The sequence below is a fragment of the Sycon ciliatum genome, chromosome 5 (assembly GCF_964019385.1).
Source record: "Sycon ciliatum chromosome 5, ocSycCili1.1, whole genome shotgun sequence".
NCBI classification, from domain to species: domain Eukaryota; kingdom Metazoa; phylum Porifera; class Calcarea; order Leucosolenida; family Sycettidae; genus Sycon; species Sycon ciliatum.
Genome location: NC_088647.1, coordinates 11,000,118 through 11,027,210, shown reverse-complemented (window position 1 = coordinate 11,027,210; position 27,093 = coordinate 11,000,118). Strand labels below are relative to the sequence as shown.

The 27,093-nt window shown below is 44.4% G+C and overlaps 1 protein-coding gene across 1 annotated transcript in view; it reads left to right on the top strand.

The window, feature by feature from the left end:
- Positions 1–21,172, top strand: part of LOC135817600 (1-phosphatidylinositol 4,5-bisphosphate phosphodiesterase gamma-1-like) — a 30,164-nt gene extending 8,992 nt beyond the window's left edge. Inside the window, exons 11-31 of the mRNA XM_065330819.1 lie at positions 1,125–1,210; positions 1,476–1,558; positions 2,068–2,298; positions 4,036–4,208; positions 5,029–5,206; positions 5,844–5,875; positions 6,308–6,430; positions 7,629–7,791; positions 8,597–8,799; positions 8,984–9,062; positions 9,888–9,951; positions 10,179–10,288; positions 11,534–11,590; positions 12,136–12,232; positions 13,366–13,581; positions 15,347–15,392; positions 17,775–17,883; positions 18,332–18,449; positions 18,644–18,802; positions 19,450–19,714; positions 20,545–21,172. Of these exons, the coding sequence (XP_065186891.1) occupies positions 1,125–1,210; positions 1,476–1,558; positions 2,068–2,298; positions 4,036–4,208; positions 5,029–5,206; positions 5,844–5,875; positions 6,308–6,430; positions 7,629–7,791; positions 8,597–8,799; positions 8,984–9,062; positions 9,888–9,951; positions 10,179–10,288; positions 11,534–11,590; positions 12,136–12,232; positions 13,366–13,581; positions 15,347–15,392; positions 17,775–17,883; positions 18,332–18,449; positions 18,644–18,802; positions 19,450–19,714; positions 20,545–20,584 (2,632 nt within the window). The 3' untranslated portion in view covers positions 20,585–21,172. The remainder of the gene's footprint in view (positions 1–1,124; positions 1,211–1,475; positions 1,559–2,067; positions 2,299–4,035; positions 4,209–5,028; positions 5,207–5,843; positions 5,876–6,307; positions 6,431–7,628; positions 7,792–8,596; positions 8,800–8,983; positions 9,063–9,887; positions 9,952–10,178; positions 10,289–11,533; positions 11,591–12,135; positions 12,233–13,365; positions 13,582–15,346; positions 15,393–17,774; positions 17,884–18,331; positions 18,450–18,643; positions 18,803–19,449; positions 19,715–20,544) is intronic.
- The last annotated feature ends 5,921 nt before the right edge of the window (positions 21,173–27,093 follow it).

The window sequence follows — 27,093 nt, the reverse complement described above, 5'->3', positions numbered from 1 at the left end:
GACCAAAATCGATGTTCCCGCCAGGTTTCACTGTGAAAAAGTGAAACTGCTCGGTCTGCTCCGGCCTCAAGGCCGGAGCAAGCAGAACATGTTCTGGCCGACCCAGATCAGGTGCAGTCCCAACCAAACGCGCTGTTCTGGTGAATCCTGTTCTGGTTGAGGTTCGTACCAACCAAACGCGCCCTAAGAGTATTGAAGTTATTTCAGAATGCATGTCAATGAAGAAGAAATGTTATTTCAGGAGTTTTTTCTTCAATAATAATAATAGCACATTTCGCGTAGTAGAGCACTAAATAAAGAAATTCAGTGTTTTTTCCGCTTCTGTCTTGTGAGCATCATCAGCTAGGTGTAGTAGCTGCTGATACTGATTTCTCTTCGGGTGTCAAGCTGCACAGTTTCTTCCAGTCCGTCTTGTCTGCTGCTTGTTGTCGGCACCTGGAAAGGTCTTCCATGGTCTTCATTGGCACACCCAGCTTATTCAGCTGAGCGACCAGACTTGTGGCCAGTGTCAACCTTGGTCGTCCTCGAGGTGCTTTGTTGCCCTTTTTCTTTCTTTTCTTTTTCTTCAATGGCAGGGTTGAAATGAATGAGTTCTATGCGTTGCTCTCTAGAAAACTGATCTATGGATATCAGGGAACAGTCCCGCTGCGCTCGGTTCTTTTTTTGTTCATCCATGTCGCTACAGTCCATTCATTAGAATCTGCTACGCAACTTGTTAATTTAACTATATCTTTGTGGATGTAATAAACTAGTTGTTTATTTTGTGCACCCAAGCTCCATTGCATTTACCCGTGCAATTCATCCTATCGACTTTCCCGATAGAACTTCCCAAACTCTAATTTCAGAAATTTTAGGTGCTCAATATTTTCAGTACGAGGGCAAAAGGCCAGGTTAGGTGAACAGAAAATTTAGGTGCAGAGAAGCAGTTCCCTATCGGATTATGTGGTTAGTGTTTGTTCGGTGTGTTGAAATTTAGGTATGAAACAGATCCACCGAAAGTAAAAATTCATCGAAAATTTGTGAAATTCCTGTAGTTTAGTTATGACCCATATTGTCTGCTCATCTCCTGAAATGAAAATAATTGTCTTGTAACTGAGTCCATGTTTGATGTTTCATCTGCCCAGCTACCCTCTCATTCTATCCATTGAAAATCATTGCAACGTGCAGCAGCAGAAAGTCATGGCGCAGGTCTTCAAAGAAGAGCTTGGGTGTAAGTTCTGGCCTCTCAGGCACTTGTAGTTTTTAGCAGAAGATGCTCTTTATTGTGCTTGTCTTGGGGCTCAACTGCTCCCTACTTAAAGCTTTGTCAGGGTTTCCTATGTTTCCTGACAGTAATTAATCATGCTGTTCATGAGTTCTCTGATAGGCAACCAGCCAGGGGAGTGCCAGTGTGCAAATACTTCAGAAATCAGCAATGTAAAATATCACAGTAGTCTGCAACCTCTTCAATTTGTTTGCTGTCTTGCTCTTTGTAGCACTATTACTGACGCAGCCTGTTGATCCCAATGCCACAATGCTACCCTCACCTGAAGCACTGAAGAACAAAATCATCATCAAGGTAACTAAATTACTTTCCTCTCTATTACACGTTAATGTCTCCCCGTTCTGTTAGTGTCAAAATTCATCATGCTCGTCTCAATGCCTGCTTCTTGCCACTTGTTTATGTAACATTAGCTGTTGCCTATTCATTTTAAAAACAATGTACCGTATGTCAGCGCCTTTAAAGCCATGGCCTTATATTCGAAACACCGCTGCTTTCCTAGATATTTTAGATGCAAAATGACTCACCCACTACGCCATGCCATTAAAGTCAAAGTCCACCCAGAAATTGCAATCTAAATCTACTTGTTCACCCTTCCTGCTGGGCTGTAAGTGTGTTAGCATTGTACTTATTCCTTCATTTTTGCAAAACGTACTTCAAATATCATTTCATTTATGAAGCCCATGGCTTTATAACTGAGACTGGCTTTATAATCGAATATACCGCCATGGCTTTAAAGGTGCTGACATACGGTATAAAATTTGCTCCAAACGTGATTTTTGCTTCCCTTTCTCTATTTCCTGCAGCACAAGAAATTGCCATCAGGTAGCGAAGAGTTGAAGTTCACTGTGTCAACTGATGATTGCCAAGAAGAAGATTTGTCCAACTCTTTGCACAACGGCTATCTTCGCATGGAAGACAAGCTTGATCATGTGTGGCGCTGCCATTACTTTGTGCTGACGTCAACCAAGCTGTTCTATTCCGGAGCTCAGGAGATTGAAGAAGAACCAGAAGAAGATACTAAAGACCTGGATGAAGTAAGGTGCTAGGCCTGTAGCCTCATGGTAGTGCTCTATATCAGATCAATACGTTTCAATTTTGTTCTAGTCTAAACTGAGTATGGGATGAGGAAATTTTGACTGATTATTAGGCAATGGGAAAGTCTGGATTTTAATTTCATTTTGCCCTCAAATTTTGCAGTACAGTAGAGCAGCAACTAACTCTCCAGACCGGGACCCCCCCCCCCGACAAAAAGCGGAAGATGCAGGACTTGAGCATACCAGTACAGTCATGCAGTCTGTAGATCTACTAATGTATGCGAACTGCATTTGTTCCGAAGGGTTCGGACAATCAATGCTTTATCTCTTAATTTGCTGGGCAAAAGTCCTATATATAGGATTTGAAAATGCGTGACCTTTATGCCGTTGTTATTGGTCATCATGAGTCATTCATGACCCATAATAAGAGCATAATGGGTTTATTAGAAGCTGTAAATATGTTTGAGGCATGAATGTTTACTTTTTAGATTCATAGGACATCATGATTACCCATTTTGAGAAAGGATTGGAATTTTGAGCGGCATTGTTCAGCTGGTGTCATGGGAAGGACTGAAGCAGTGAATGTGCAAAAGAACATTACAGGTCAAGGTCCAGTAAAATCTCAAATCCTATATATAGGATTAAAAAAATAGGGCACAGGCCTTAGAAATATTGTGCAAGGAGATGAGCCTTAGATGTTAGTATTTGAAAAAAATATCTTATTCAACTCTCCATATCGACTAAGACCTAACGCGGAAGGATTGGTCACATACGTTTCCCTATGCTCATGCCACACCCATTTTGAGTTGAAAAATATGACCAAAATCCTATATATAGGATTTAGCAAATTAAGAGATAGTACTACTGACCCTCACCCAAACTCCATGGAAACTGTTACAAAATAGAAAAATTGATTGGGGGGGGGGGGGGTGTTAGACAGTTGTTGTTCCTTGCCCAGTTATCTGACTACACTGTTGGGCAAATTCACTTGGAAGTAAGCTGCTTGTTCGCGCTGCATACTCAAATCAGTTTCAGGCCACTAGTAGAGGTTTTTTTCGCCAGTTTGAGCCTAATGCAGTGGTCCAGCACTTATAAGCCAGTGTAATTTCGGTAACCAAAATGTCCTAGGTGTCATTGATTGGCGAATCCGGATTGAGTGCGAGCAAGTGGTGTGGTCCGAGCAACGCTCACCCAATCGAACAAAGCAAAGGCGTGATACGCATACCGGTACCTTACGAAGACTCTGTGAAAGCTGTCAAAAAAATCAATGTCCATTTCCACTCCAGTGGATTGCACTCCAAGTACTCCTACTCGGGATTCGGCCAAACGATCACGCTCACTCGGAGCGCACTTGCTTGGGATTTGCCCACTGCACCAAAAAAACCCAGATTTCTTTAAAAATCTTCATGTCCGTAGCACAAATGGTGCCGGATTATATAGAGACGGACCACTGGAACACGTTAATAGTTACTGAGTTTCCCTCCTCATCTGGGGGGGGGGGGGGGGCAGAAGGAGATGAACACCTACATTACACGAAACCAATTCAAAGTGCATTGTCTCTACTAGTATTACGTTAGTAATGCAGCAGTCCAATGAAAGTAAGCATTGTGTAAACAGCGACTTCCTGAAGAATTTTGTTCATTCTTCTGGAGTTCATTTCTCACATACCTTTGATTTGTCAAAAGTGTTTGGGGTGTGGTTTGGTTGACAATGGTCTATTTCTTTTCATTTTCCTAGGTGGCACAGAGCTTTAAGGAACCCTGGTACCATGGAAAGATGGCGAATGGCCGAGTTGAAGCTGACCAGTTGCTGAAAGATACGTCAGATGGATCGTTCTTGGTGCGTGTCAGCAACTCAGGAAACAAGTCAGCAGACGGCAAGCAGGCAGTTTCCTACTCATTGTCATTTGCGTAAGGTGCAATGCATGTTACTATGCATGTTACTTATTTCAAACTATCTTGCTTGTGCGTGTATTGTACCAGCACCATTGCTCTTCTGAAGCGGCACGTGCCATTCTATTATTTCCGAATCTATGCTTGATATATGATGTTACGTAGTGGCGTAGCCAGGTCCGCAGTCCGTTAAATCTTATCTGTGTGCATGGGGGGGGGGGGGGCAGCATTGCACATGACTGGTCATGTAAGCTGACAAGAGTTAACGTATTTATAGTTTCGGACCAAATATTTGGAGAACATCGCCTCGGCTTTAACGTCATGGCGCTAAAAGTGAGAGACATGTACATGCAACAAAAATCGGGAAAACATGAACTGCGAGTACTCATACGGTGCTGTTGCACTTTCAATTTTCCCAGGGTCTTCAGCCTGAGTTTGTTTCTTCGAGATCATGCCGAAGTCAAGGAAGAGCTACACGATTTCCCAGAAGCTTCGTGCTGTAGCTGCCCTGGAGGAGAGCTCCATCAGCGCCTTTGAATTTTGAATTTTGTTCACTTATAACGCCATGGCTTTATAAGTGAGGGTGGCCTTATATTCAGATATAACACCATGGCTTTATATGAGCGGAAATACGGTATATGGCCGGTATCACACTTGTACCCAGAGTCATGTATCAGCGACGCATGAGCTCAGGTTTCTATTCATACCTGTAGTGTTTCAACATTGCCCTGGTGTGTGTGTGTGCCTGTGCGTGTGTGTGTGTGTGTGTGTGTGTGTGTGTGCCTGTGTGTGTGTGTGTGTGTGTGTGTGTGTGTGTGTGCTGTTTTTCTTTGTAAAGTCGACATGGCAAAGTGAATCATGTTCGGATACACACATGTGAAGATGCTGGCAAGGAAAAGTTCTACATGCAAGAGAACATGCTCTTTGACAGTCTGTATGCACTTGTCGAACACTATCGAGCTTATCCGTTGAAGAGCTCTGCATTCAGTATCAAGCTCGGCGACCCTTGTTCATCTGTAAGTGATTGTGAATCTGCACTATCAATGATTCTTGTTTCTCTCTCTCCCTGCAATTATTTGTGTGTTGTCAGCTCAACAACAGTCTATTGTAGCATGCCAAACTTGGTCGAATACTACTTTGTGTAGTCATTTATGCATTAGGCTCACTGCTTGTAACTTCCCTGCACCAAAATGAAATGCTACTGACTATTGACAATGTACTGTCCGCATAATAGGAGTGGTTCTGGTTCATAAGGAGTGTGGGTGGAGCGGTTGGGAGCTTTGAAAAAAGTACTGTTGCCTGTATCAAATTGCATGACGAAGAGTTTGCAACTGTGATCTCTTTTCTATTGGCCGGGTCTGTGGCGTGCTGCCTTCATTACATCGTGCAGCTACAATCTGCGCACTGCGGAGAATCACTTTCCCTGCGATTCGAAACCAGCTTTGGTACGAAACTGGAGTTCATGCTCCTAAATTTCTAGGTCGTGTACATACTCGAACAAGTCAAGCAAAAAACGGATGTGCTGGTAGGCAGGTCATGTAATGAAAGCACCCCGTAAACACAGCTGCATACTCTTGGTAATTGACGCCAGTGTGTCAGTTACAATTTCAAATATTTCTTTTGGCTCTTCGTGCTGTTCATTTGTCAATATAGCCCAACCGACAGCAATCATATGAAAATCAGCCGTAAGTCAACCATGTCTCAGGTATCTGTTTCCTTTTGTTTGACTTTTACTGTAATAAAGAGAAGTACACTTTGCAATGCATGGAGCAAACTCTCACCCAAATGGGCATCTCCTTTGAGAGTCTGGTATACTTCTGTGGAGACAAGAGTGCAAGTCAATGTTCTAGTGTGAATTGGGAACTTGCGACCAACAAGAGGGTAGCATGGATGCTGTGAGTAAGATTGTCTGTTGTTGACCACGTTGGTGGGTCTAGTCTCACTTCACTGCAGTGCTGTCTGCATCCCACCACTTGATATTTCAGGTTGGTGGTGGTAGTCTGGCTGACTTTCATTCACTGGCGATACAGATTTTTTTGTCTTTTATATAATAGTCCTGTGATTTTATTTCAGAATCGCAATTAACGATTCACGTGTTATTTTACGTTCATGTCTAGATGGTTTCACAAGTCTATGTCAAGAGAGACAGCTGAGAACATGTTGAAGCAGGTGCACTATGATGGTGCCTTCTTAGTGCGAGAAAGTGAGACACAGCAAGATGCTTTCGCAATCACGTTCCGGTAAGTTCACTGCTTCTTGAAATATGTTAACAAGAGATTACAGATTATGATTCCATCAGTAAAAAGTGGCGCAGACAGATAATAGGGAGGTTTAGTTCCCACGTAACGGAAACGCGTACGTGGGTGATCCACGTAAAGTGGATGAAGGGCACCCACGTTGCAATGTTGTGTTTAGTCACACGGAACAAACAAAAGCATGACGCGAAAGGCCCAAACCTGGTCAAAGACGAAGCTACCTGGGCCTAAGAAGCTCATTCAATATTTTGATTTCGTGCTTCGGAAACTTCTGCAGCTAAGCACCCTCACAGCTCGCACAATGCGCTCCATTCTGATTTTCACCCACGTTCGGGCGGAACGTGGGTGAGCCTCCATACACGGTATGTCGTGAATCAGAAAACGTCTGTACGTGGGTCACTGAGTATCACGTGGTACACACACGTAAAGTACCCACGGATTACGTGGGACTAAACTTCCCTACTGTGATGAAGGCAGCGCGTCACCCAGACCAGAGTGTGCAGCTCCGGGAGAATCATCCCACAGGAATGTTTTTTTTGTTTTTTTTTTCGGTCATCATGACTCGCCTTTGCTGCATCTCGCACGGTTCACATGGTTATTTTACCGTACGGTATCAGTGGTATCACCAAGATAATTTCTGTTCTGCAATGCTGCTTGTCTTACAACAAAAGGTAAAAACGCATGCGAATTCCCATTATCACCTAAATTATACGTTGATTTAGCACTGAACCTACGGTATGACGGGTTTCCATGGTTCGTGATAACCTGAACAAAACTTTGTTGTATGATCGGTTTATGTGGCATAGATGCGGGGCTGTACACTCTGGTTCATGTACTCTTGGCGCGCCGCATATTTCTGTGAATTTTGGTACGGTGCTGGCAACACATCACGCCTGACCCCGTGTGTAAAGTTGTATACTTTTGGAGGTTTGTTGACCATGAACTTAGTTGGCAATTACGTTTCTACGAATCGCGGTAGCACAATTATCACCTTCTGTATGGCTATGATAAAGCCCCATAGGAGGCTTATCATTCTATTGCTTTCTAGCAGCTGTTTCTATTATATTTCTTCCCTCTGGTTGCCTTTTCTTTCTAGTATATTGCTGGAAATGTTAGTCTGCAAACACTTTCATGCCTGTCTGGCCCTGATCATTGCTTTCTAACATCTCATGTTGTGTTGCAGAGCTGATGATGTTCTGAAGCATTGTCGAATCACACTGGAGGAGGGTAATGTCTTCACTATTGGATCAGCAAGGTTTGAGAAGGGTTTAGTGGAGTTGGTCAACTATTACCAGAAGAATCCTCTCTACAAAAAGATGCGTCTTCGCTATCCCATCAATGAGGAGGTGAGGTTCTTTTTCATCCACATGCAAGCTTGTTTTATTTAACCTCCCCATCTCACAACCATTCTAATTTGAAAGCATGCTCTAATTTATTCTGCTAATACAGGTGAAATCCTGATAATTCGAACCTCAAAATGCCGGGAAAAAATTCTAATTATCCGGACATTCTAATTATCCAAACATGAACCCACAGCTCAATATGTATGTCAAAATGCTCTCATGGTCACGCAGAGTTGCGCTATGGACCTTAGACACAAATTTTACGGACGCTGAACTGACTGGCACAGCCTGCTCATGCAAACTGAACTGACCAGTACAGTGTACAGTGAACTTCGAATTACACTTTGCTAACTTCGAATTATCAGCACAAATCCCACACATTTTCTATAAAGTGGAATCTGTGGGACTTCTAATTAACCGACATGTCCAGTTCGAGGTTCGAATTATCAGAAAAATTTGTGTGGGAATCGTATTGATAGAAATCGGTCCTGGAAAAACTTCTAATTAAGCGGTATGTTCGAATTAAGCCATATTCGAATTATCAGGATTCCACCCGTATTGTCATGATCCAACCTTGAGGGCCAGTCCAATTGCTTGCAACACAAATAAGACTACCACAAGGTGTGAGCGAGACCCAGGTTCCAAGTGCCCGCCATCGCTCAACAGCCCATCTGAAGCGGTGTTAATGTTTCAATTTGCAGGGTTTTTTCCAAACTTTTTTTCCATCAGGGTATAAAAGCTGTTCTGTTTCTTTCTAAGTGTCAACACAGTATTTGCATGCTGTCATACCTGTCCACCTGAATTGTAGGTTTTGAAGAAGCTTGATCATTCACCTTCTGCTCACCTTGGTGCCAGCACTGGTGCTATTCTCACTGAGCCCAATAAGCCTTCCGAATCCACGATTCCCATTTCTGTGCAAGCCAAGTACGAGTACAAAGCGAACAAGGATGATGAGCTCTCCTTCTGCGAGTACGCTATCATTACAAATGTCCGCAAATTCGAAGATGGCTGGTAAGTCTGACCGTTCATTGGTTTGGTTTCTTTGCTACAAGAATATTAATTCAACATCATGTGATGATAATCCCTGTAACTTTACAATTCTGAAAGTAATAGGCCATTCACACGACGTGCAAACTCACTTTTATCCTACTGTTTCCAAGGATATTTGCTCGCATAACTTAATTTTTTGCTTCAGGTGGAAAGGTGACTACAATGGACAAGTCAACCTGTGGTTCCCTGCCAATCATGTCGAAGAGATTGAGCCTCAAAAGAAGGTGAGCATGTTGGATAGTTATTTGTTTCTTTCTCTCGACCCGTCATCATAATAACTATCACCAAGAGTACATAAACCAGAGTGTGCAACTGTGCATATCAGATCTGAAACAGCGCAGTTCGTGCACTACGTCACCCTGATGAGATCAGCCAAGCCGCGACTTGCGTAGAGCTCAAATTTTCATGTTTCATAGCCCGGAAATCAGCCAAGTTTGCTTGATTTTAGACGTCCTGTTTCAGGATTTCGGTGTTTTGTGTGACTGTGTACGCTGCGTACATCCACCGACAAGTAAAGTCACCAGGCTATCCGTCTCAAAAAACCGAAATCAGGACAAACTCAGTGAACTGCACCACCGCGACTGGTTACGCAACTTTTCACCGTACCTGTGGCTTACCATGCCGTCAGAAATGACGTAGTGCACGAATTACGCTCCCACAGGAACCATCCCGAGTTGCACACTCTGGTTTATGTACTCTTGCTATCACATAACTTCAGTGACTCGCTGGTTGTACATGAAACGATCTCATAGATCCGATCAGTTTATGTCGGGCTGTATGATTCGCAAGCAGCTCTCTGCTATGCTGATGCCTCTGTTTAGGATGCAACATGTTTGAAACGAAATTGTTTGCGACTTAATTTTGCTAACTACAATGTAGTTTCCACAGAGTCACTGAACCCCTAATCAATGTTGGATTCTTCAAGAACCAAACACATGTGGCAATTCTTCTTTTGCAATTAATGTTTAGAACCGCATGCTAGCATGTGTACACCGTATCTTGTCATGCTTCATATTTGGAATGGCCATGCGCGTGCTGTGCTCTTGCAGAAGGATGAACGACCCCTTGGTACATTGCAAAAGGACTCCTTCGATATCACTGGAATGACTGTTGGTACGTGAACATTCTAGTTCATAGTGTTACGTGGAACATTTTGTAGCTCATCTATTCTTGCCATGACCTGTATTTTGTTGGTTTCCAGTTCAGTTCCCTGCTTCCAGCCTCTTTCCATTGCGGTGTTCTGCTTTTGGGAGCAGAGTGTACTGGTTCTTTCTCATCAGACTCAATGCTCTGGGTTTAATCCCATTTCTTTGTTCATTGTTCATTACTCATATTGATAGAGATCGTGAAGAAGAACCCGAAATCCCCAGCCTCGACTCAAGGCTATCGATTCATCATCGTTCCTCGAGATCCGATGAAGCACATTGAAGTTGCTACAGAGACTTTTGAGGTGAGTCCTATTTATTAAAAAAACAATTAACTAGCAAGTACGCCACCCCAGTGTGTGTGTGTGTGTGTGTGTGTGTGAAATTTCCTTCTTTTGGAATGGCACTATCCGTGCGCTTTTTTGCAGTTCTATCGTTCGAGTCTGAGCAGCCAACAGTAAAGTTTGCGTTGAAGGAAGAACACACTGAAGCGGTATATATGTTGACAGTATGACTTTTCTGACATGGGCAGATGCTAGCTCACGATTGTAAGGTCATACTGACCAACCACCAAAATCTCAATCCCTTGACAAGACATGCAGAATGCCTGGATTTCTCTCAAAATCCCTGGATGACACAAAAACAAGTGAAAAAAGAGCTTTTCCCGCCAAAAAAACGTTCGACTCTGCAGATCTGAGTACAGCACAGTTCGACCCGGGTACCCTGCACTGCTGCATGCATGCATGCAGTGCAGTTCGATCAGTCGGCACCCGCCTGTCAGTGCAGATCTTGCTGGCTAGGCTGGTCAGGTCTTGAAAGTGCGAGTGGGCATCGTACATATTCTTGAAAAAAACCTGGACATTCGAGGCGAATCCATGGAGTTTTCAGGGAAATCCTGTATCAGACAAAACAGCTGTGACTTTTCCGGGATTTTGCTTGAAATCCCCGGGACCCCGGGAGTAGTGTTGATTTCCCGGGATTTTCCCGGGAAAACCGGGAGGGTTGGCCAGTATATAAGGTGCATTTATCATCGGCGGTCTGTGTTTGTGCTAGCCTTAAGGCCGATTCACAATACTTCTTGCGACGCTACGAGCTGCAACAGCGACACACAGCTCACAATCTTTTTCATGTTCTCGACATCCTTATGCATTAGTAGTGCTATGCGCGTGCACTGCACGTGCGCCCAGTGCAGAAACTGTACTCCATTTGTGTATACCGCTCGTTACATGTCGCAAAAGTTTCTTCAACTTCTGCGACAGGTGCCTTGCGACTGTACGCGACAGGCAGTTTCTTGTCGCAACTGTCGCAAATCGCCTGTCGCATCGCAGAAAGTTGAATAGTGCAGGAAGCGTGCCTCAGCATGTCATCCAAGGTGAATCGGCCTTTAGTTTCCAGATGATTCTCTTGGTGTGTGAAAACAGAAATATTCTACATTTTCATGATGGTGGAAGATGCAAACATTTCGTGTCTGACCACATGCTTTGTATCTGTGAGTAGGCAGTTTGAGATAAGAGCAAAGTACCTCCTTCTTGTGATGTATTACCCAACAGGAAGTTGAAGAGTGGATACGGAAGATTACCCAAGCGAAGGATGACCTCGCAAAGCGTGTAAGTTATACATTCAGAGCATGGTTATGCATCAGGTGTTCAGGTCTTCTAGTGCAGTAATGGTAGGGTATTATTAATGGCCTTACTCAGCCACTGTACAGCACCGAGAAATAGTGGCTGTCGGATTCTCTTCCAATCATAAAGGGGCGTATTCAGTAGCTGGCCGCTAACCCTGAACACGGAGAAAACGGAGTGGATTTACCTGACCCACGATGATGACATTTGGTCCTGTAACCGTAGGATATTGTGATGACCTTACTCAGCCGGAACGCCTAGTGATACTGATGAGGTTCCCTAAAAATGTCCCCGGGAAGGCCCCCGGACCCTCCAGCTATTCATGGCCGCACCGATGCCGAATACGTCCGACGTCCCTGGTATATAGCCAAGCGTGCACAAGTCCTGTTGTGAGCTTCAATGGGCTTTCCCCAGCGGCTTTATACTCTTCCCCGACAGTCTACAAGTCATAGTTCACGTTGTCAGTATCTCCATTGTCTGCTTATTTGCTTTCTCCTGCATTGTGCTGCTGTCTTTATTGTCTTCTGCAGACAACTGAGACTCTGCAGCAGGAGAGAACCCTCAGAATTGCCGTGGAGCTCTCTGACCTCATTGTCTACTGCCGCTCTGTGCGCTTCAATGAAGAGAGTAAGTGTTGCAACTGTGCTCCTTGTGGATATTCGTGGGGATTGTGTCATGAGATGCAGCATACCGTATTATGTCTATTACAAGCGAAGTCTCTTGTAGACGCCCAGTCTCTATTATAAGCGCACTCCAAGCGGGCTTCGAAGATATGCAAGCGCAATCTCCAATATAAGCGCATGGCGAACTGTACGGATCATGTCCATGCATGTTTGACATCACCAAGTGTCACATACCCACATGTTGTGGCACAAGTCTGTGAACCCTGATGTAAAAAGAACAGACTCAGTGTACCAGGAAGTACAAAACTGTATTCCCGATACATGTACCTGGTGGGAAGCTTTGTGCTACTGGTATAATAAGAAATGATGACCAATGTACATGTAACAGATGGTTTAAAAATTATAAGCCCAGGGCTTATAGTGGAGATAATACGGCGTATAAAATTTACTATAAATCAGGCTCGTGTTCTTGCTTGTGGCATTTATCTGCTAGTCTAAAAAGCATACATGTGTCCGTCCCGTGTTACCTTTGCCATTGGTCTCTGGCTGTCCAGACGGGCGAATAATTCACTTAGTGTTGGTCTCCATGCAAGTATAATTTGAATTTCAATGCACATAATTATATTATAATAGGGAGATGCAGATGGATAAACATAGACAAACTAAACAGCTTCACAACACTGCCTGACCTGTGCAGACAAGAAACTTTTCTATTTCTCCATAAGCATACACAGAAAGGCGCACGAAACACTTCCTAGCACCGTACTGCCACCCAGTTGGAGGCTTCACATCCCGCTTCTTCTTGAGTTTGGTCACCTGCTCTGGAAGTTCAGGGTTTGCCGTGCCCACTGATATGTCACAATACAACCTGTGGACGTACAGACACTCTGCCACTGAACTTACGAAAATGTGCGCTAATTCAATGGGTACTTGAAAGCCTGCCTGCCTTCGCATAGTCAGGGAGCAAAATCCAAGCACCCTGTACACCAGATCCGCCAGTTTGCACTCATGTGTGGTGATGTTAAATCAGGACAATTCTCTTGCGGGCATCGCTAAAAAATGTGTATGGAGTGGCTGGATCTGGACTGTGTCTATCATACTTGTATGTTTGTTTGCATTGGCGTGTTGCAACTACAGAGATACATGGTATGTACTATGAGATGTCATCGTTTGCAGAAGGCAAAGCAGAAAAGTACATGAGCAAGAAGTTTGCAGCCAAGTTTGTCAAGTACAACTTCTTGCAGTTATCGCGTATCTACCCTAAGGGTGCAAGAGTGGATTCTTCCAATTACGATCCATCGCTGATGTGGAACTTTGGCTCCCAGTTAGTGGCTCTCAACTACCAGACACCGGGTAAGGATCAACCTTCTTACTTACATCAGTTTGGTCTGTGTAGTGTAATGAGTAGCATCATGACAGAACTCTATCCCTAGGCATAGCATTGTCTGTCTCCTGGTTTCTCCTTCCTACTCCCTACACTCACTCGCATTGATCTAACGTGTGTACGTGTGTAAGAACCGCACCCTGCCTGCTGTACCATAGACTCATGCATTCATGTACCGCTGTACTTGCTGGCTGCGCATCACTAACCCTTCCCCTTCTATGGCACAGTCCCCGCACTGAATGCAGTACTCGGGTGCGCGTGCGTATTCATGTCTGAGTGCACTGCCCTCGGGCTCCATCTATACATGGCACCCCGTACTGGGCACGCTGCTTCCGGTCGCTGCTGTGTGCACGCAGCACCGTTGTCTATTCCGCTCTCTGTCTTCTCTACACAGTGATTCCCGATTGGAATCACTCTTCGTTTCTGCTCTCCTTGTAGTTAGTTGTGCTTTTCCGTGTCTGATAATGTTCCCCCTTTTGCAATAAAGATTCAGGCGAAACTACTCTAAGTAGCTACCGCTACAGTCTGTAGATTTTTCGACGATGACGCCCTTTGCTTTTGCTCAGTCAGTGCGGGTCCTGTGACCAGTATCTGCTTCTTTTGCAATACGCTGCGATAAAACTCACCCTCTTTTGGTAGCCAGGAAACATACTAAGTATTTAGTATCTGCTGTACCGAGAGTGTGCAACTCCCTCCCACTTTCCCTAATCAGTGCTACGGCAGCAAAGTTTCACATGGCATTGTTGTGGTGCGTGAACATCTTTCTGTTCATGATCGTTGGCATCGGCAAATAAGTACAGATTTTGTCAACTTCACATTTTCAACATCTTCTATACTCATCGGTGACTGGAATCGGCTTATGTGAATGCACCACCATGTACATGGCGCAGGCAGTGTATATGAGCTGGTCCCCTGATTTAAGATTCTGCATTCATGGACTCCATGGACTGCAGTTGCATACTCTTGGTGTTATGTACTCTTGGGGATAGTTATCCAAGCTAGAGCTGTGTTCATGTACTTCGAAGTACGCGGTATGTTTGCGGTTCAGGCTTTCACAAAAACAGCATTTCAGTCGTATTTTAGGGCCTGCGACGCCTTCGAGTATTAGAGAGGTTCCGCATAACGTAATTACGTTAGTAAAAAACTTAGTCGATCTACGGAAAGTCTTACGTAAACTGCATGCGCATCTGGGTTCCGCCATATGGAGTTTTGAAATCACGTAGCTGCTCTTGACAACTCCGAATGCGGCAGTGTACGACCAGATCGACCTGGGCAGAGAGTCATAAATTTGTACCCCAATCCACTTTTGGACCAGCTGCGTTATCACAGCCCTATCTATGTACTCTCCGTAGACAACTTTCCGTAAGTGGAGTGCAAACTCGCGAATTCACGGGTTTTCCCGCCCACTAACGTAAAGTTGCTCAACTTTACGTAGTGTGGAACCTCTAATATTTGTTGGACCCCGCTAGTCAAAGCGACTGGCATGCACGCCGGTACGTGCCTGATACGCGCTAAAAAATACAACAGGTTGGAATTTCCATTTTGGCGCGTTCCAAACGCATGACACCAGCATAATATGCATGAAGCTCGTGGTTTCACGAGTTCAGTTGTGAACACAGCTTTGGGTTCCTTAGTATATGTTGGTTCCAGCCTCTTTGAGACGTCTGCTTTTTGTTTGCGCACTCTGTGAACGCCAAAAGGGCTAATTTATATCTGATAATGTCTTTGTTTTAGATCGGCCCATGCAGCTGAATGAAGGTCGTTTCTGGATCAATGGAAGGTAAGTTATTTGCGTGTTGTTAGAGGTAGCTGGAAAGAATAGACTTCAAAGCATTATAAAAACATATCAGGGTAACTTGTACATACTGTATATTCTCTATTATAAGCACAGGCCTCCATTACTAGCACAGTCTCTAATACTAGCACACTGTGAGCACCTTTCGAAACATTATAAGCACGGTCTCTATTATTAGCACGGTCTTGGTGGAAATCAATGTGGCATGCATGATATCTAGCATGTATTTCTTCTTGCCCTGTATGGATGTATTGGTTGAAAAAATATAAGCACAGTCTCCAATATAAGCGCGGTCTCCAATATAAGCACGGGGTAGAGGGGTGTTGAAAAAATATAAGCACGGCGCTTATAATAGAGAATATACGGTACCTATTTTGTTTTCTCCAAAAAGACTGAGACTTGACCAAGTTAGATAATTTCAAGATATTGATTATTATCGATCACCCTTGATCGAGAAAAAAATGTGTGGTACATCTGTAAAGGTTCGATGGCGCTGGGTACTAGCTACTGCTCTTCCGGTTGTTTTGGTTTGTAGTGCAAACTTTGTACCTTAGGCCGAAGCAAAAAAATAAGCTTGTTTCGGGTCCGCAACTCCCCTCCCCTCCCCAACAGACTTGGTCGGCCGGGAACAAACTGTTTCTGGATCATTTGTTTGGCTGCTGATCCTGATGTTTACATGCTTGTCCATGTAAGTCATGTATGTGATGGTCAACAGCAGATGAACATACAGCTACTCGATGTACATGATTGTATTATTATTATTATTATTATTATTATTATTATTATGGAGTTGGCTTTATTTCACTCACGTTGTCATGACATGAGGTAAGAACCCCATCACCGGGCCAAAAGAGACCAAGGGTAATGAGAGAAAAAAAATAGATAAATGGCCAACGCAATGAAGACCGAAGCAAAAAGGATTGTAAAAACCAAAGCAATTATTATATGTAAAAAGGCGACGTGGAGACAATAATCTTAATAATGCAATGAATATAACTAAATGCGCACTCATATCACAACCATGGGGACGAATCATGTATTCCAGAACGTTTTCTTGTCACAATTATCAATGGAATTCGTGACTAAAGAGAATGATGAAACTACAATAGGATTTATACACTTGCAGTGGAACAGCGAGGATACAAGCATAGTAAGAAAAATAGCACAAACCTAGGAACAATTTGCACAGGTAATAAACTATAGGTGAGGTGAGAAATGATAGGAAATTCAAATGGCGAGAGAAAAATCAGGTTGTGAGGACCGTCATACTGCACATTCATGGATGTCAAAGCAAATGCGGTATTGGAGGTTTATACGGACTAGCTCTACCCGTAACATGAGGGGCCTAATGGCGAATGCCAAGAACCGACTTCACGATGTTCAGCGTGCCCAGGATAGCACATTGCTGAGCCCTTTCAATGCGCAGAGTGCCTGCCAATGCCAACACAAAGTGTGACAGGGACACACCAGTCAGTCCACCAAGCGCCCCAACAACCAGGGGCACAATGCGGACATCATCCACATGCCAGATGCGCCGCAGCTCTTGGCAAAGGGGAGCGTACTTGTTATTTTTTCGGCGATTTTTGTGGGCACATTCTGGTCCAATGGAACACTGACATCCATCAGCAGCACCTGTGTGCTGGACCGCAACACCAGGTCTGGGCGGTTGTGGCGCACTTGCGTATCTGTTAGGATATTGAACTCCCACAGGAGCTTCATGTCAAGGTTTTCCGGGACAGGCACAAGATGATGCTTCAGCGGGTTGCTTCCCGGCCGACCCAGACCATGCCGCTTGCATAGTGCCCAATGCACCAACTTGACGAGCGTGTCATGCCGTTCGATGTACAGTGTTTTGGCTAGGGCTGGGCAACAGGCCACAATGTGATCAACTGTTTCTCCGCGAGTGCCAAATTATTATTATTATTATTATTGAATCGTTTGCAGGCAACCTGCCTACACTCAAGAGAGCACTGCATTTCACACAAATCCATTGGTTTGTAACGATACCAAGTATAATGAAGCTGCGTGAAGCGTCCTTCAAAATTTTGAAATTATTATTATTATTATTGAAGTATATACACATGGTATGGATCAATGTCACAGTTGACTCACTGTTACTCGTACAGACAGACTGTGTACTCCTGACAGTGTGGATGTCTAGTACATTTCTCATGCATGTGTGATACGAAGGAGCAGTTTCGCCAGCCACCTACAGTTCCCAGGTACACATATGGGGACTAAAAAAGTTTCAGGATTTGGGGGGGGGGGATGACCTGGTCGGCCGACCCGAAACAAGGTTATTTTCTGTTCAGGCCTTACCAGTGCGTGCTGTGTGCTACATCTACGTATATTTGATTGAATCTGCAGATGCGGCTACGTTCTTCAGCCAGAATGCATGCGTTACAACAAGAACTATGACCCCTTGGACATCAACACCTGGAGGGACAGCGTAAACCCTATTGTTCTGGAAATTGCGGTATGTACTCAACTTCTGGTTGTTTTTGTTGCCATGCGCGGTAAGTGGAGCATGGTTTGCAATAATCTGGTTCATGCATTGTACCCGATTGCATCATTCATCATGGCCTCCTGGATCTGCCCAAATGGAACATGACATGATGTATGAAGTAAACGGAGTGGACAATCTGATATCTTCCATATTTTGCCTCCTTTCTTTCTATCAACCCCGTTGCTTTGTGCCCCTTCCTTCGCTTCTCTTGTCTTTACTCTCTTCTGGCTTGTTGAGCGGCATGAGCGAATGCTAGGGGTGGATGGATGAGTACTGTTGATTTGTTGGTTTCTTGTAGTACTACACCGTGATGCAAATGTGGAGAGGCAAATTCTAATAACCATGTTAATACCAGATTGCAAGTAAAGAAATATATCAAAAAAGAAGCATGTTTTGTTGTCGTGCGATGCCTTTTTAGATCCTGTCTGCTCGCAACCTTGTGAAGCAAGGCCGTGGCATTCCTTCGCCGCATGTTGAAGTGGACTGCATTGGTCTGGACATTGACAGTCACAACAAGTACAGAACAGCAACGAAGAGTAAGTCTGCTCCTTGATGCTATGCGTGTCCCAGCGCTACCACATAACTTTATGAAGCATTGCCATGGTTCTGGTTATCCATCTGTTTCTGTGTTCTATGTGTCTGTGTTGACTTGCATTCTGTATTTGTGCGTGTGCTCGTGTGTGTGTGTGTGTGTGTGTGTGTGTGCCACTCTGTTGTATCATGCTAACAGGTGAAGTGGGACTGAATCCATCATGGGGTGAAGTATTCACCTGGGATATTGCCAATCCAGATGTTGCTCTCATTCGATTTGTGGTCAACTTCATTGATGTGTTCTCTGAACCTAACTTCCTCTGTCAGTCAACCTTACCTATTCGATCATTACGCAATGGTAAGTTGTTCATTGATTCTCAGTTCTGAATTTAGAAAACCCGTTGGCGCTGAATTCACTGATGTTTGCCACCTCACTCCAATAACACCATCGTAAATCCAGGTCAAGCCATAAATATTTATAAGTTTGAGGGAAAGTTGTAAATGGGAAAAGTCTGAAGAAAAATTGAATGCACCACCAGGACTCGAACCAGGGACCCTCGCTTACGGCCAGCGATGCTCAAGTCATAAAACATCGCTCATCTGGTCATTAACTTTTCCTTCAGTGAAAATTCATAAAATTATTTCATTCAAACTTCATCAAAGAGAGCTCGGCAGCTAAGACTCAGCTGCCTGACAGGTGTTGAATTTGGTTGAGGATTGACCCAGATTATGGTCAATCGAGTACTATGATCATGATGTATACACTTGTATGCATTGTGCCAGTTGGCGCTACAAATAAATGTACTAGTAGTGTTGAGCATTGGCAAGTCTCCTAAGAGCGGTGTAGTGTACTGAGTGTTCATTGCTTCACTCATGTTACTAGTTAGGATTGATATGTGCAGGCACGACTATCAACGTTCGTCGTGATAAAGTTACATATCTGTGCTACTGGCATAGGAACAGGTTGGGTTTTTATAACTGTTTCTGTGTTTGTATGCCGGTTAGGTTTCCGCTCTATTCGCTTGAAGAACGGCTACAGTGAAGAGCTTGAGCTCAGCACTCTACTTGTTCACATCACTATTCGAAATGTCAATGCTGAAGAAGAGGAAGCCTATGGTACTATGCTGGACATGAAGGCAGAAGAAATGGATATTCGCAGAGAGCTGAACAACGCCATTCAGACTAAAGACAATGATAAGGTCCAAACTCTGAACAAGCGATTGGAAGATTCCAAGGGCCAATGGCGCAAGTTCCAGACCCAAATGTCTGGGTAAGTACTCTACTGCATGACATTGTGTTTACGCCCTCGCAGTTGTCGGGGAGGGGGGGGGGACTTCTTTGTTTCACCAGGTTGAAATGACACATTCGTATGAGCTAGGTGTTAGGTCGTTGAATAGCTCAGTAGTCTGTCAGCTTTGCCCTCAATTGACGGCGTAATATCTTGTTACAGTGGGAGACAGTTACTCGTACCCATGTGTCCTTTCGTATTTTACATTTAATATTGGCTCGATATTCGAGTTCGAGATGGAAACGCCACAACCTGAATTCCAGGCTGTGTATGTTTTCCTGCCTGATATTGCCTGTCTTGCTGTATAATTGTGCGCTTTGGACCTTATCGCAAACATTAACCGACGTCGTCAATGTATGGCACCGGAAGAAACTACGTACCATCATTGGTATCACGTACCCACAACGAATCTCGAACACAGCGCTTTATGCCAAAACCGAGCAGACCCCACTATCCCAAGTCTGCAGGCAACGGAGACTGCTGTGGTTCGGCCATGTAGTGAGGGAAGGCGAAGAATCGTCCTCTTTCCAAGCCCTCCTAATGTCAATCAACACAACAGACATACGACGACCCCGAGGACGACCACGTCTGAGATGGATCGACGTTGTCAAGAAAGACTTACAATGCATTAATCTGTCACTTCTGGATGCTGTGCAATCTGCTTCTGATAGAGCTGCTTGGCTCGAAATTGTTAACAGATGCGTTGACCTCATGCAATGAGTGAAATGCGAACTGTCATTATTATTATTATTATTATTCGAGTTCAATTCGATGTTCTGCTTGTATTTCTCTCTCTTTCCTACTCTTCTCAGCAATCCCCAAGTGCCAGCAAGTAGACCAAGGAGAACATGAACAAGCTCATGTGATGTTGTCCAGCCCATCACATCTAGAAATGTTCAGTTTGCCGGCGAGTTTATCTGCAACAAAGAAACCCTGCCCTTCCGCTAGAGACGTTCTTGCTCTAACGGTCTTTGTTGCTGCGTTCAATGGCTCTCTTTTACATTACCCACCGGCCATGGCCATTCTCCCGAAGAAGATATCTTGAAAAATGATATGGTTTTGCTGCTATATCCAGCCGCTCAGAGGCTGACGCTTTTTGTAAATGTGCCTTGCTGAAAAATGTATACTTCTCTGTACATGAATGCCTCATCGTATTTGATGTTGTGTCTTGATATCTGTATTCTCTGAACACAACTTCTATCTATTCACTGCCTATTGTTCACGTTTTCTTTTCTTTTCACCACATGCTGATCTACTCACTTCGTTTAACTCTGTCTTTGTTTAGACGCTTGTGCATATACTCATTTGCATTTAACCCCTCCCCCTCCCCATCACGCAACATTGCCATATGTGCCTTGTTCTCATCTCCAATTTTTTGTTGCTGTCCTGGCTTCTTTCCCAATAACTGTGTGCTAAAGTTGTAAGCCGTGTGTATAGCCCCTGCTCCTTTCCCTCCTATCATATTTACCAAGAAAGACTCTGGTCAACACATATTAAAACCCGTCCTGATAAGAACGAGTGCACCCTATTTTCCCTTCGTGTTGTATCTCTTTCGCATTATTCTTTTCATTCTTCACATCATTTGACAGTTAGTTCTGCATTTGCTGATTCAATATGAAACACACACGCTCTACAAAGACGGTGGGAATACATGTATTGGGAGTAAATTCAAGTCTGAGTCACTTTGCCATTTCCAATGGCTAGAACAACTTCGATCTTTGGCTGGAGATCTCCGCCAGAAGTGACGTTTGGTTGGCACGTCGTGAGGAGAAAGGCTACAGTCCATTTCAAAACTATAGACGCGTAGGGGTTTTGAAATATTTCAAATTTGGCTGGAACTTTTTGAGAATAGTTTTCGGAATATTGCTTAGGACCGCTCCACAATTACTCTCATATAGTTTCTAAACGATTGGATAACAGACGCCCAATTTGGAAAAAATTATGCACAAAGTGATCACAGATTTTATGTGGTATAGACCTTATTCGATAAACGTCACAATCACGTGAACCCGGGTCCCGGGAACCAGGGATTGGCAAGAGACCTGCACTCAGTGCACAGTGGACTCGGCGTGGGAACATAGGAGTAGGAAGAATACTGGTATTTTACTACTCCCTTGTACGAACTGGGCCTTTCTTGCCACTCGTTTCACGTACGCGTGCCCCAGCTTACGACAAATCCCTGGAGGCGAGTCCAAAGATCACGTTATCGAATAAGGTCTATAGATGCTGGCATAACGGTTTTTGCCTAGGTACGTGTCTATAGTTTTGAAATGGACTGTAAGGGTGCTAAGTTACAATATAGTGCATCGGCTGAAGTACAAATGCAGCATTCTGGTAGAAAGCAAAAGGCCTTGTTCTTTTTACTTGGGATGCACTGTCTAAAGGCCGATTCACAATACAACTTTCTGCGACGCGACACATGATCTGCGACAGTTGCGACAAGAAACTGCCAGTCGCGAGCTGTCGCAATGCACCTGTCGCAGAAGTTGAAGAAAGTTCAACTTTTGCGACATGCGACACGCGACATACAAAAATGGAGTACCGTTTCGACCCTGGGTGCACGTAGTACTACTTGTGCATGAGGATGTCGCAAACATGAAGAATATTGTGAACCGTGTGTCGCTGTCGCAGCTCATCGCATATTATTATTATTATTAGGCCAAACTAAAGAAGGTGTGTGGTTCGACTAACATGGACATTTTTTTTACGGGCGGGCGGGCGGATTTTTTTTTTTAAATATATTTTTTAGTACATGTAAATACACTGTACTGCCTTTAGACACCCAGTATAGTACATCGGCATTATTACGCAGTGTTGCCATACATGTTGTATAAAGGGATCACTGGCTAATACTTTGAAACATTGTGTAGCTCTGGAACGAGAAGAGAATAACTTCAAGCGGTGACCATGGTGACTCTGACTGTCCAAATCATCAAGCTGCACAGCACGTAGACGTGGACGTGTTCAGTCCACGTAGATCTACGTCAGTCACACGACAGCCCGCCGAAAAAAAGTTACGGTCGGGCTGAAAAATGTACGGTCGGTCGGGTGAGTCGAACCACAGACCTTCTTCAGTGTGGCCTTATTATTAAATTTTTGATAGGGCAATCCCCACAGGCCTAAGGCCTTTTGACAGGGTACCCTAAAAAATGAAGAACAGAATTACGGAAGGTATGCAAGGAAGAACTTGAGCGGACTTCATGTGTCGCAAGTCGCGTCGCAGAAAGTTGTATTGTGAATCGGCCTTAAGGCTGCGTTTACACGACAACGCTGGGGGCGAAAACGCAACGAAATCCTTTCGGATCCATGGTTCATTTACACGGTACGCGGAGCAAAACGTAAAAGTTGTACACCAAAAGGGAAGAAAACAAAAACGCTGGCCAAGGTGGAAGAATTTAAAAACGGAAATGTTCTGCCGGATAAATTTGGGTGTGTAAACAGTCGAAACGGCGTGCTGGCCTCGTTTTCCGTCACGTTAGTTTCGTTTTCGGCCGTTTACACGGATCCGACAATCCCAAAAAATTGTTTTTACAATTTTCGTCATGTGACGTGTGTTGTCGTGTGCCTGTTTTCAACCATTACTTGAGGGTGATTGGTGCTTCCACGGCAACACTTGGCACATGACGAACTTTGGCGGATCCTTTGCTCTCGTGTAGACGCTTGAAAACGATACAAACGGAGACCACCTCGGATCGGCTTTGATCGTGTAAACGTACGAAAACGAAAAAAAGAAATGCGGGACTGAAAACCGAAAACTGGCCGTGCGTTGTCGTGTAAACGCAGCCTAAAGATGAAGTTTTACTAGGGGCATGATCGATTGGGTGAATCCCGAGCAAGTGCACTCTGAGCGAGCGCGATTGATTGGCCGAATCCGGAGGTGTACTTGGAGTGGAATCCGACGACACCGGGAGTGGCTGGAGCGGAAATGGACTTTGACGTTTTTTTACAGCTTTCACAGAATCTTTGTACAATACGCGTACATTTTGAGTATTACACCCTTGTTTTGTTCGACTGGGCCAGCGTTGCTCGGACTACACTGCCTGCTCGCACTCAATCCAAATTCGCCAATCGATGACACCCTACGGCCTAGGGCTCAAACGGCTACGGTTGTCACCTTAACGGTTTACTGTAAAAGCCAGTATTCTAACGAGGCGCATATATTATAACGATTTCCCAAAATTGAGTAGTTTACGCGTACCAACGGTAGCGATTCTCACTCATTCTCAACGCTCAATAGCCTATATAGTCGGACAGTATATGTATCGATTTCTGAGTAACGATTTCTATTTTAACGACAGATTTCTCCTCGTTAACTCGTTAGAGTTAGCACTTCGTTATATATGGCTACGCTAACGGTCGGTTTATCGGTTATACCGTAAAATCCCGCCAGAGCGCCCCTACCTCCGCCGCGCTTCGAACAGGTCCAGGTTGAGAGGGGCGGATATGGCGAGTCCTACTTACCGCATTCAGTACCACAGTTGTGGCAAGTGAAATCCGACACTTGACAAAAGGGACTGCACAGTCTGCAGCCCTGCATACGTACAGTACATGTGTTACATACAACTTTATCTGTCTGATGACAAAACTCGTACTCATCACAGTCAAGGTTCAAAAGGTGCTGGCAAAAATGAATGGGGATTGGATACCTCCTTTAATTAATATGTGTGCCATATTTGTGAACTGTGTGTATCTACGCTGTGACCTTTTGATCTGTTTGGGATGCATACGGCTCTATAGTACAAATTAGGTGCAGTGCATTACATCACTCATTGATGTCCATTTGTGGCGCTGTCCCCTATGCCTATGGCAAGTGTCGGATCTCAATTGCCACAACTGTACATGAAAAAGTACACACCCTACAAAAACTGTTCGTGCATCTTGTACACCAACCAAAGGTCAAGAGCCAGGGCCAGGGCCAGGGCCAGGGCCAGGGGTCGTACAGACCCATCAAAACTCAGGATTCGTGCGATCCCTGGTCAAGAGGGTGGGCGTTGTTGCGTACATTTCCAACCGGGTCGAGCACTCGACTGCAGTACAGTATGACATCACAGAGCCATACGAGGATACAATCAATCACTTCCCTGACAAGAAGTCAGAAAGGGGCGCATGGGAGAGACTCTGGCGGGATTTCACGGTAACCTGTGAGCTGCGGCAGTCCGGCTCGTAGCTAGTTTGAACAGTATTGTACAATAATTATACTTGTTCGAAAATGTACCGTGCGGACTTACTACTATTGCATGCACATGTTGCATGCTCATTCACACATATTCACAGACCAGAAGCATTCAAGATGACGTGAAGTGGATTCAAAATGTCACAAATGGTACAATGTAGTGTACATGTATGCATGTCTACGTACACGATACGTTGTAAACTGCCAAAACTCGAAAAGTACCCGCATAACCTTTATACAAACGCGTTAACGGTTAACCATTATCTTTTCAAAACCGGTTTAAACCGGTAATCGGACTAGCTGTTTGAGCCCCAATTTTTACTCCGAGGCTCCCATGCCAGACAGACTCATGTGTTGGAAAATTTACAAGCTGAGTGAGAGAGAACATGCCGAGAAGGCTGTGAAGCTGGTGGCCAGCGGCATCCGTGGTAGTTCCATGCCAATGGCATGACTTTAAAGTAGGGCTGAAACGATCGTGGATTTTCACCTATCGAGTACTCTTTAGCTTGACGATCGATTAATCGATTAAAATCGTTAGCAAATAGTGTCAGAATTTTGTGCAAAAATTACTCTGTTTCCAAAAGCTAGGCCTTCACAATACCAAAAATCTGCATTAGTGACAGGATAGCTCCAAAACAAGGCAGTTTCGAAGTCAATTTAACCTCAGAATATGCACCATGCCCCTGGCAACTGCATCCTCACAGTGGAAACTGATTCAAACTTCACAAAACGAGGGTTTTCAGTACTTTTTGGACTCCAAATCCCTAACGAGTAATCTATAACGTAACGATTACTTGATTGATAAGGAATTATCGATTGCTTACCGAGTAATTGGTATTATCGTTTCGGCCCTACTTTAAAGTCTCCCATCAACAGGATAGATGTTGTTCGGTCCTTAAGAGTACTTAGACAGTGCTGGAGAGATTTGCAGGTGTTGATACTTCATGGAGTGAGGACTGGGGCTACAAGGGGTGCGTTCTTATTTTCTCTAGCTTCTCGGAGAAACTGGAATAGTTTAGGAACGGGTCTCGGAGAATTTGGAGATCGTTTGCACATGCGAAACGCCGAAAGGGCTGTGATCTTGAGTGACACCAATGTAGTACGTACTGTGCATATGCGGAAAGAGAATGTCGTACACTCATGATCAACACGTGGCTTTTAGCAGTAGTTCGCATGCGCTGGCCCTGAGATGCGGTAATCTCCAAGTTTCAGCCGCCTTTGTCGCTCGGAGAGCTTTGGAGAGGCTCCTACAATTCAGAGAGAATATAAGAACAGTTCTCCAACTTTTCGGAGAGGACTTTAGAATGCACCCGTAGTACCGTAATAGAGACGTTCCGCGCTTAGTAAAGGTGAGCAACTTTACATAAGTGGGTGGTGAAAACCCATGACTCAATGATGATTCGCGAGTTTGCAGTCCACTTACGGAAAGTCGTCTACGTAGAGTACGTACGCGGGGCTCTACTATTGGATGTGCTCCGTAAGTGGATAGTTGTATAAATATGACTCTACTCGTATCTGTGGTTTGAATACTTTCGCGTCCAGAGTTGCCATGGGCAGCTAAGTGATTCGAAAGCTCCGTATGGCAGAACATGGATCCGCATGCATGCAGTGTACGTAAAGACTTTCCGTAGATTGACTACGGATTTTAAAGGGGAAGTATACCCTAAAATCAAATTTTCACCAGTTGTAGTCTTCAGGGTGCTGAGTCGAATGGTCTTGGTCCGAGGAAGCTGAGACGCTCCCTTCCTCCTTTACTCCCAATCGAACTCGCACACTTCCACCGAAACTGGGTGACTGGGCCCTACTAGATAGGGATTTGTATGGAAAAAGTCACTAAAAACGCTGTTTTGTTCTTATAAAAGCGCGGATGACCGCGATTGGTCCATATGTTGTAGTCTTTTGGCCGCTGAGTCGACTGGTTTTGGTCCGAAAAGGCTGCGATGCAGCATTCGGCCCTTATTCCCAATCGAACACGGTTGAGTAAGCGGTCACGTGCTCATTTACAGCCTGTTTGGGCCCGTTTATGTCACTCGAGTTGAACCTTTGAACCAGGGAGTCGTAAAAGCATCTTATTGACCAGGCGACTGGTGTATGCATAAGCACGTGACCGCTCACTCAACCGTGTTCGATTGGGAATAAGGGCCGAATGCTGCATCGCAGCCTTTTCGGACCAAAACCAGTCGACTCA